We start from the raw sequence: 11,678 nt of genomic DNA, 5'->3' as shown, positions 1-11,678 counted from the left end.
ATTTCTTCCTCCATCGCTTTCTGCCAAACCGAGTTTTGTGATGCCTCTTCATATGTCTCTAGTTCGTAAACTCTGTCTTCTACAATAGCTGCATTTGCATACTTAGGATTTGGCCTTCGGATTCTATTTGATGGCCTAAGTTGCTGACGTGTCGTTTCATTTTTATTAGATTCGCTTGATTGAGTCACCTCTTGCTTTCCAATACCAATGTCACTTGGATCTTCAGGCGCATCAACCTTTTATTTAATTTGCGTATTTTGCTCCCCCATCATCTGTTGTAGAATTTCTTCGATGTTTGAATCTGGTAAGACTTTCATCTGTTGTAGAATTTCTTAGATGTTGTGGTAGACCTTTGAGCATGGATTTCTGCATAATTAGCTTCAACTTATGGTAGCTAACATGTTCAATCTTGCATGCCATAGATCTGTCGTCTCATTCTTTTGGGTCTTGTCAATATAGGCAGACTCTGCAAATAGAACGTAAACAGACTCCACTCTTTGTCCTTATATTGTCAGCTTTCCTATTATCTTAACAACTTGATAGACTTTTACATCTTTTTGCCCAAACAAGACGTAGTTTCCTCATGTTGTTAGTTGTGGCACTGACAACAAGCTCTTCTTTATATCCGGTACATGATAAACATTATACAGTGACACTGTATTAGATTTTTTGCCAGACATGATTGTCGTAATTTGCTCTACGTATCATATGGCTTCCTTTGTACTCTTTCTTGTCTTGCAATTTACTCTGATCGCCAGTTATATGGTTTGAGCATCCTGAATCAACGATCCAGCCATTCTCATAATTTATATGGTCTCCCATCGTCGCCATGAGTGCTAGCTCGTCTTCTTCTATGGCATATAGTACCTCTGCATCCCATTTATCCTCCATCTCCATGTTGGAGGATGCCACATTGCTTTCGACAGATTTTTCTTGGACCAACAATCTCTGGACATGTGGCCCTTCTTCCTTCAATTATAGCAATTAGCTTCAAATCTCTTTCCTTGAGAACTCCTGTTGTCATTCTTCTGAGCTCTCTCAGGTTGTGCAGTTCCTTGATGACTCCTTCTTTTGTCACCGTTTTTGTATCCACGTTTGGAAGATGGCTTATCGTTGCCCCGACTTTCACTCGTGTAGAGTGCTTCTTCTTCACCCTTTAATGTGATGCCTCCCATTTGTTTAGCCATGGCTTCTTGGCTGGCTAACAATTTTTCAAACTCTACAAGTGATGATTGAGTGGGGCATCCTTGTACAGCAATAATGAAGCTTATATAGTATGGTCGCAATTTGTGGATAATGATCCTCTTCATTCGATCTTCTCCATTTGTAGCTTTCGATTCTAGTTTAGTAATCTCTCGGCAAATCGTCTTGACTTTGTGGAAGTACTGAGCAATCGTCATGTCATGTTGTGAAATTGACAATAGCTCGTTCTCTAGAAGTTGTAGCCACGTATCGTTCTTTTTGGAGAACAACACCACGAACATGTACCATGCTTCTTTCGGTGTCTTGTCATCCCAAATATGTTCTAACATCTCTTCTTCGATTGTGGCCTTCAAGGCAAACATTGCTTTGCCTGCTTTGATTCTCCATTTGCGCAAGGCATCGTTAGAATCCTCTACTGTCGGCATAGTTTCACTCCCGCCAATGATCTCCCAAAGATCCTGTCCTTGTAAATAGGACATCATGTATGTTACCCACGTATTGTAGTAGTTGTTGTTGAGTTTTTTGATTCCTCCTACGATTTGGAAGTCACCCATCGTGTTGACAATACCTCAGTAATACCAAACAAGCATTTTCGACACAAGGCTTGTAGAGTCACAGACTACTCACGACACAAAGAAACTCACTCACTAATAATCTCAAGAAATCGTTTCTGATGTGGATGATCAGACAAAGCTGCTGCAGCCACAAAGTATACTAAGAATTCCAAGAGATCAAATAACCTATACTAACCTCGCTCTGATACCAGATTATTGAACACAACTCTATGTGGGAAACACTCGCACTCTTTATTAAGACCAATTGAGAAGAAAATACAAGACACTCTGTAGAATACTACTACTTTATATTGTTTTGGATTTCTTGGGATGAAAAACTAGGTAGGGTCGAGGGGTATTTATACTATACCCTACGCAATCTAGACCTAACAAATCTAAATCTTTTTCCTAAAATATCAAGATCTCTTTCCTAAAATCTCTACTAAAATAAATATACAATGGGCTCGTATAATTATTAGGCTTGATTCTATTGGGATAGTGATGATATTTTAACACCGCACACCATTTACCTATAATCAAGGTCAAATACATGATCAACGCGAAGAAGACAAGTTGATGCAACTACTCATGAGGCTGAACGAGTCTTATAAAACGGTGAGATCTAACATATTGATGATGACCCCATTACCTAATGTGAGACAAGCCTATTCATTTCTTGTACAAGAAGAGATGTAGTATCGGGTAACTTCTAAACCTACTGAGAATTTCTCGATTGCATCAACAGTGCGGAAGAAAACTACATATTCAAAATTCGCCAAAGATGAATCATGTCAACACTGCAATAAAAGTGGTCATACAATTGATGAGTGTCGAATTGTTACATTTTACTATAAATTTTGTGATAGAAGGGGACATAAAGAAGATCGATGTCGAAAGAAAAATAATTACGGAAGGGCAATACAAGTCAATAAACGCATGAATCATGGATATCGATCATTTGCAAATATGGCCGATGTTTCTCAGTTGAATACAAAAGAACAGTCACCTAATTCCATTCCAAATTTTTCTTCTGAGCAATTACAACAGTTAGCACAAGCATTATCTGCACTCAATCATCATCCTTCTAGTAATTCTGACAATAGCATCAATGCTGCAGGTTTGTTTCCAGTATCTGCAATATTTATTAACTCTACAAGTTCTAATCCATGGATTCTCGATACGGGAGCTATGGATACTACGAATCATATAGTATCCGAAGCTTCTATTATGAATGAACCAAACGTTGCCACCATATCTACAATAAATTTGCCTAATGGAGGGACAGCACATGTGTCACAATACTGGCAATGTTTCCTTTAATCCTCACCTTAAATTAAACAATGTTTTATGTGTGCCTTCATTCAATTTAAACCTAATGTCCATCAGCAAACTTACCAATGACATGAAATGTTATGTCACCTTCTATCCTGATTCTTGTGTTATGCAGGACTTGGCTACATTGAGGATGATTGTCTCGGGTAAACAATTCGGAGGTCTCTGTCTATTTCTCCATCTCGAATCAAATCTTCAGCTCACCAAGTATCTCAGTCATCTAATTTGTGGCATTTACGCCTTGGTCATCCTTCTTTTTCTTGTTTTAAATTTCTAGCTGAGCAATTGCATCTTAATAATGCTATTTTTCTTATAACTGTAGTATTTGCCCATTAGCAAAACAAATTAGATTGTCTTTCCCAAGAAGCTTGATAACAACTCATTCTGCCTTTGATATGTTACATTGTGATGTTTGGGGACCACATAAATTTCTAACCCATTATGATTTGCGTTTTTTTTCTCACTATTGATGATGATTTTACTCGATGTACTTGGGTTTTTCTTATGCAACATAAATCAGAAGTACATCATTTGTTAATGAACTTTGTTAAATTCATTCAAACTCAATTTCATACTACTATCAAGATAGATAGATCAGACAATGGGACTGAGTTCTTATCTTTGAAACCATTTTTTACTTCTTGTGACATTGACTTTCAGCGCACTTGTGCCTATATTCCAAAAAAATAAAATAAAAAATGGAGTCGTAGAATGCAACCATCGTCATATGCTAAATGTAGCTAGGTCTCTTCTCTTTCAGTCACATGTTCAACTTAATTTTTGGTGAGAGTGCATTTTGACTGTTGTTTATCTTATAAATAGAACACCATCACCATTGTTATCTAACAAGACACCATTTGAAACACTCTACAAACGACCACCTATATTTCACCATCTTAAAGTTTTTGGTTGTAAGTGTTATGCAACTGTAGTACACCCTAAGCAAAAATTTGAACCTCAGGCAATTGTTTGTGTTCTCGTAGGATATCCTTGTGGTCACAAAGGTTACAAGTTGTATGACATGCAAATTAATTTTTTTTTTTATCAGTCGTGCTGTTAAATTTTGTGACGATGATTTTCCTTTTTCATCAGCTTCACAAACTTTGACATTAGCTCCTTTAACTCCCATTTTACCATTTCAAGATTCATCCTACTTAACAGCCATTCTAGTCCTCCCCTACCTTCTATTCCTTCACCTACTACTTCGTCGCCTCCTCCGCCTTCTGTTCCTTCTCCAGATTCACCCACTAGTTCTAACCACTTTAACCATTCGATCTACAGAACCTTGAGCCTTGTTAAACATATCCAAATAGTATCTCAATCCAACGAATGAATGTGAATATATGATTGACTTTCTTCTGCTGGACGGTTCTGGAAAAAAATTTGGTTACAGATTCTTTTTTAATTACAGTTTTGTAATTCAGTGTAAATTCAACGGTATTTTTTTTTTGGTAATTTGTCACATTTGGAATATTTTATGATTATTTTCCCCAAAACATCCATACTTTTTCTTAAAATCCTTCATCCCTTGATGTTGTTGGTCAGTTTTTCCTTCTCGACCATCTTGAAATTCCTTCTAGATAAGGAAAATCGAGAAAGATCCTTGGTAATTGAAAAAATGACTTTTTTGCCATTTTCTCCTACTTTTTCCTTTCCAATATTTGTCCAAAGGTCTTAAATTCTTAAAATTACTTCTAACGGCGTAGAAATGACTTGCTAAGACTCTTGTCATTCTTGATCCTCTTAATTTCTTTCCTTAAATTCTTTGGATCTAACATGGGCGGCTTGTTCTTATTGGAGCTAATTTCCTTTATTTTTTTGGGAGTTACATCATATCTAGTCACTTTGCTCCCCAAGTCGTATTTATCAATCACACTTTAGTACATGATCCTAAGATGAATTGGTTAACTCTTTACTAGTCTCTATGTCGTACATCTACGTATCCTGAATATATGAGGTCCACTCTTTCTTAGAACATTTTCCATACTACACTGAACATAATTATTTGATTCATAAGCATCATAAACAAAACTTTAAACCAAACGACCACCAAGAGATCTAGATCAGCTAAATAAGGTTCATTTGAAATAGTTCTTGTTTTTTTCTATTAAATGATGGAACAATTTGATAACTATTTGAAATATGGAAATGAATTTTATGTTATGGTCGTTCGGGTATTTCACCTAGTCTAATTTTCATAGTGTCTCATGACCTTGCCTAACGGGGCTTTTATTTGGTCATCATATGTAAGGACTGGGCTGAGTAATTAAAACACAACACAATAGTTAAAACACAACACGTTTCAAAACAAATGGGTTGAAGACGAAAGGTGAGGCTTGTCTATAACACCTACTCCAGAGTCGGCTCCAAACCTCGACTAAATCCTTATTACCTGAAAAAACAAAAAAAATCAAAATAAGGAAGGAGTACAAGACTCAGCAAGTAGCCTACTTGTAGGCTCTTAATCGTGTCCTTTATATGCTAGGATATTGCACTCTTTCTTTTCTTGTTCTTGTTTTTGTTGTAAGTACCTAGGCCCCTTAGTTCTGTTTCTGACTTGAACTTCTATTAAGAATGAGAGGGATCGAAAGCGCAATCTTCATTAATATTCACAATGTTTAAATAGGATACAAGGTACCAACTAATACTTAACAATAAGGGAAAATATAAACTAACTAAATCTTGAGAATAAAATAAAATATACTACCAATCAAATTATGAAGGAAAAAATATTAATTGATTATGAATATCTAAGATATATTCAACAACTAATTATTATACTATATTGTCCACATATTATATCTTAATATTCCCCCTCAAGTTGGAGAGTGTATGTCAATCACACCCAACTTGTCTTTCAAAAAATCAAATTAATGTCTTCCCAAAGTTTTAGTGAAAATATCTACAAATTGCATTTTAGTCGAAACATAACATGGTTTGATGATTCCAACTTGTATTTTTTCTCGAACTATATGATAATCTATTTCTATGTGTTTCGTACGTTGGTGAAAAACTGGATTGGCTGCTATGTGTAATGCTGCTTGATTATCACAATACAATAATGCTGGTTCTAACAGTGGAACTTCCAAGTCTTGACGAATATATCTTATCCAAGTTAACTTTAAACAAGTATTTTTCATATCTCGATACTCGGCTTCTGCTGATGATCTGGACACATTGGTTTATCTTTTAGACTTCCATAGAATAATTGAATTTCCAAGGAAAATGCAGAACCGAGAAATAGACCGCTTGGAAGTGCGACAACCACCCCAGTCTGAATCACAATATGCTTGTAATCTTAAGTTGTTTTCAGATGGTAGTAGAAGTCCTTGACAAGGAGTATCTTTGTTGTATCTCAGAACTCGAAGAGGTGCCACCCAATATGGTTTACGTGGTTCATGCATAAATTGACTAAGCATACGAACTAAATACACTATGTCAGGCCTAGTAACGGATAAATATATTAATTTGTCAATCAACCGTTTGTATGTACTTGGATCATTCAACTTCTCTCCTTCCGTTAAAGAAAGTTTTAGATTTTGCTCCATAGGAAATTTTTCTGGACGTGCTTCTGTAAGACCTGTGTCTTGAAGAATGTCTAGAGCATACTTCCTCTAAGAAATAAAAATTTCTTTTCTAGACCTAGAAAATTCAATGCCTAGAAAATATTTAAAATTCCCTTAATCTTTGATAAGACATTTCTCGAGTAAACTAGTTTTGAGATGTTGAATTTCTTTGAGCATTGTCTTTATTTTGTATATAAAGAGTAATCTGCTACTGAATGTAGCCTGCATATTGTATAGTGGTAGAGAATATGGAGAAACAATTGCGAGAAGCCTGTTTTAAACTATAGAGAGATTTATGGAGCCGACATACTATATTCTCCCCCTGTCGGCGAATAATTGGTGGTAAAGACATATAGACTTTCTCGTCTAGATTGCCATGGAGAAAGACATTTTGAACATCCAACTAATGAGTGAACCATTTTAGAGCAACTACAATAGTGAGTAAGCAACAAAGTGTAGTAAGTTTCGCTGCAAGAGAAAATGTCTCTTTGTAATCAACACCCTCAACATGAGTGTATCCCTTTGCTACCAATGGAGTTTTATAATGTTCAACAGAACCCTCAGAATTGTGTTTAATCTTGTACACCCAACGACATCCAATATCTTTATGGCTAGGTGGTAGAGGAATGAGAGAAGTATGTTGCAATTTCATCATTCATAGTCTGCGGCCATAATGGGTCGCCAACTGCCTCATCATAGGTTTTAGGTTCTGTCTTGGCTGTAATAAGAGTTAGAAAAGTACGTTGAGTAGGAGAAAAAGGAGAGAATGAAAGGTAATGATGAAGGGGATACCTGGTGCTAGTGTTGGGACTTGAGCTAGAGGTTAAATGATTGGCTCCAGAAGACATCTCATAAACATTATAACAAGCTAGAAGCTGTTTGGTACGAGTAGAACGTCGGAGTGGAACTGATGTATCAGGTGGGATAAGGTTAGAACTAGAGGGTGAATCTGGAGAAGGAACAGAAGGCGAAGGAGACGACGAAGTAGTAGGTGAAGGAATAGAAGGTAGGGGAGGACTATAATGGATGTTTTAGTAGGATGAATTTTGAAATGGTAAAATGGGAGTTAAAGGAGCTAATGTCAAAGTTTGTGAAGCTGATGAAAAAGGAAAATCATCGTGACAAAATTTAACAGCACGACTGATAAAAAAAAAATTTTAATTTGCATGTCATACAATTTGTAACCTTTGTGACCACAAGGATATCCTACGAAAGCACAAAGCATTGCCCGAGGTTCAAATTTTTGCTTAGGGTGTACTACAGTTGCCTAACACTTACAACCAAAAACTTTAAGATGGTGAAATGTAGGTGGTCGTTTGTAGAGTGCTTCAAAGGGTGTCTTGTTAGATAACAATGGTTGCATTCTACGACTCCATTTTTTTTTTTTTTTTTTGGAATATAGGCACAAGTGCGCTGAAAGTCAATGTCACAAGAAGTAAAAAATGGTTGCAAAGATAAGAACTCAGTCCCATTGTCTGATCTATCCATCTTGATAGTAGTATGAAATTGAGTTTGAATGAATTTAACAAAGTTCATTAACAAATGATTTACTTCTAATTTATGTTGCATAAGAAAAACCGAAGTACATCGAGTAAAATCATCATCAATAGTGAGAAAAAAACGCAAACCATAATGGGTTAGAAATTTATGTGGTCCCCAAACATCACAATGTAACATATCAAAGGCAGAATGAGTTGTTATCGAGCTTCTTGAGATTATTAGTGAGTGAGTTTCTTTGTGTCGTGAGTAGTCTGTGACTCTACAAGCCTTGTGTCGAAAATGCTTGTTTGGTATTACTGAGGTATTGTCAACACGATGTGTGACTTCCAAATCGTAGGAGGAATCAAAAAACTCAACAACAACTACTACAATACGTGGGTAATATATATGATGTCCTATTTACAAGGACAGGATCTTTGGGAGATCATTAGCGGGAGTCAAACTATGTCGGCAGTAGAGGATTCCAACGATGCCTTGGCAAATGAAGAATCAAAGCAGGCAAAGCAATGTTTGCCTTGAAGGCCACAATCGAAGAAGAGATGTTAGAACATATTTGGGATGACAAGACACCGAATGAAGCATGGGACACGTTCGTGGTGATGTTCTCCAAGAAGAACGATACGTGGCTACAACTTCTAGAGAACGAGCTATTGTCAATTTCACAACATGACATGACGATTGCTCAGTACTTCCACAAAGTCAAGATGATCTGCCGAGAGATTACTAAACTAGAATCGAAGTCTACAATTGGAGAAGATCAAATGAAGAGAATCATTATCCACAAATTGCGACCATACTTTATAAGCTTCATTATTGCTGTACAAGGATGGCCCACTCAATCATCACTTGTAGAGTTTGAAAAATTGTTAGCCAGCCAAGAAGCCATGGCTAAACAAATGGGAGGCATCACATTAAAGGGTGAAGAAGAAGCACTCTACACGAGTGAAAGTCGGGGCAACGATAAGCCATCTTCCAAACGTGGATACAAAAACGGTGACAAAAGAAGGAGTCATCAAGGAACTACACAACCTGAGAGAGCTCAGAAGAATGACAACAGGAGTTCTCAAGGAAAGAGATTTGAAGCTAATTGCTATAATTGAAGGAAGAAGGGCCACATGTCTAGAGATTGTTGGTCCAAGAAAAATCTGTCGAAAGCAATGTGGCATCCTCCAACATGGAGATGGAGGAGAAATGGGATGCAGAGGTACTATATGCCATAGAAGAAGACGAGCTAGCACTCATGGCGACGATGGAAGACCATATAAATTATGAGAATGACTGGATCGTTGATTCAGGATGCTCAAACCATATAACTGGCGGTCAGAGTAAATTGCAAGACAAGAAAGAGTACAAAGGAAGCCATATGATACGCATAGCAAATTACGACAATCATGTCTGGCAAAAAATCTAATACAGTGTCACTGTATAATGTTTATCATGTACCGGAAATAAAGAAGAGTTTGTTGTCAGTGCCACAACTAACAACATGAGGAAACTACGTCTTGTTTGGCAAAAAGATGTAAAAGTCTATCAAGTTGTTAAGATAATAGGAAAGCTGACAATAAAAGGACGAAGAGTGGAGTCTGTTTACGTCCTATTTGCAGAGTCTGCCTATATTGACAAGACCCAAAAGAATGAGATGACAGATCTATGGCATGCAAGATTGGACATGTTAGCTACCATAAGTTGAAGCTAATTATGTAGAAATCCATGCTCAAAGGTCTACCACAACATCTAAGAAATTCTACAACAGATGAAAGTCTTACCAGATTCAAACATCGAAGAAATTCTACAACAGATGATGGGGGAGCAAAATACGCAAATTAAATAAAAGGTTGATGCGCCTGAAGATCCAAGTGACATTGGTATTGGAAATCAAGAGGTGACTCAATCAAGCGAATCTAATAAAAATGAAACGACACGTCAACAACTTAGGCCATCAAATAGAATCCGAAGGCCAAATCCTAAGTATGCAAATGCAGCTATTGTAGAAGACAGAGTTTACGAACTAGAGACATATGAAGAGGCATCACAAAACTCGGTTTGACAGAAAGCGATGGAGGAAGAAATTATAGCCCTAGAGCATAATCAAACTTGGGAACTAGTGCCAAGACGTAGAAGTTGATGGCACAGAAGTTGATCGCATAGATGAAGGATTGTTTCTCTGCCAACAAAAGTATACAAGAGATATGCTTCAAAAGTTCACCATGTTAGAGTGCAAGCATCGACGGAGACAAATGCCAAGATTTGTGAACATGAAGAAAAAAAGTTGAATGATGAAACGACATACCGACAACTAGTAGGTAGTCTTATCTGCCTAACTTTAACTCGGCCTGATATTTCTTATGCAGTTGGGGTTATGAGTCGGTACGTGCGAAGAACAAAGAAGCCCCAATTGGATGCAAGTCGACGGATTTTCAGATATGTCAAAGGTACAATCGACTATGGTCTTTTGTACAAAAGAAACAGAGACTGCAAACTAGTTGGATACTATGATGCTGACAATGCAGGAGACCACGAAACTCGGGGATCAACCACTGGGTATGTGTTCAAGTTTTGTTCGGGAACAATTTCTTGGTGTAGCAAGAGACAAACAACAGTATCATTATCAACTACACAAGCAGAGTATAGAGCAGCTCAGGAAAGTACATGGCTGAAACTCTTGTGGGAAGATTTGCACCAGAAAATTGACTATCCAATATAACTTCATTGCGACAACTATTAAACAGGTCTACAAACCTCCTTTAATATTTAATTCAAGTCAAATACTTAAGCTACAGATAATTAATGAGCCTAAAGACATCACTCAAACCTATATGTCGAGCATAGAAAAGTCTTTAAATGTAATAGCAAAAAGAAAAAACAAAAGGTAAGTTAAAAAAAAAAAAAATAATAATAATAATAATAATAATAAATAAATAAAAATCATCCTTCCCCACTTCTCTCAACAAACCTCTCATCCCTTTCCCAATTATCTCTCCTCAACCCACCTATTATTCTAGACTATCAAGTTGTGAAAAAAAAATTAAATAAATAAAAACTAAAATAGTCTCCACCCATACACTCAAATGGACGTGAAGAGAGATCTGGTCATATTGTTAAGGTATATGTTAATTTTTTTTTCCATTTATTGTAATTTCATTTTTAGAAAATCACACTAAATTATAAGTTAAATATTCCCTAATTGCTGCAATTGTTTAGGTTTGAGTTAGAAATTAGATGTCAATACATTTATACGAATTTCAGTAAATCATATTAATTAATAACGTCACGTCAGTAACTATCAGTAACTCCAAATCGTAATTGTTAGTGAAAGAGGGATTGATTGAATGATTAATGAGAAGGTTGAATTATGAAGAGCAAGAATGCTCCATATTTATACACAGAATACAAAACATATTCAGAAAATCTACCTAAAAATCTGCAGAAAATCTGGTAACAAACCAGTAAACAAATCAAAATAAAATCTAATCAAATCAAAACTAAATCAAATAAAAAACTAGATCTAACTCCTAACGGAGAT

General features: G+C 36.4%; 1 protein-coding gene and 1 pseudogene across 1 annotated transcript; one reads left to right on the top strand and one right to left on the bottom strand.

Moving 5' to 3' along the window:
• Window positions 1-971: 971 nt before the first annotated feature.
• Window positions 972-1,757, bottom strand: LOC147792262 (uncharacterized). Its single transcript, XM_087124824.1, has one exon. The coding sequence runs from the start codon at window positions 1,755-1,757 to the stop codon at window positions 972-974; it is 786 nt and encodes a 261-aa protein (XP_086980950.1).
• Window positions 1,758-9,329: 7,572 nt separating this feature from the next.
• On the top strand, window positions 9,330-10,859 carry LOC147792261 (secreted RxLR effector protein 161 pseudogene; annotated as a pseudogene).
• Window positions 10,860-11,678: the final 819 nt, after the last annotated feature.

This window comes from Cucurbita pepo, chromosome 6 (genome assembly GCF_057944985.1).
Source record: "Cucurbita pepo subsp. pepo isolate OVF chromosome 6, ASM5794498v1, whole genome shotgun sequence".
In the NCBI taxonomy this organism is placed as follows: domain Eukaryota; kingdom Viridiplantae; phylum Streptophyta; class Magnoliopsida; order Cucurbitales; family Cucurbitaceae; genus Cucurbita; species Cucurbita pepo.
Note: the sequence above shows the minus strand (reverse complement) of the source record. Positions and strands in the feature narration are given on the sequence as shown.

Bases quoted from the DNA above. Each gene is read 5' to 3' on its own strand.
- LOC147792262 (XM_087124824.1), bottom strand. From the start codon at position 1,757: ATGGGTGACTTCCAAATCGTAGGAGGAATCAAAAAACTCAACAACAAC.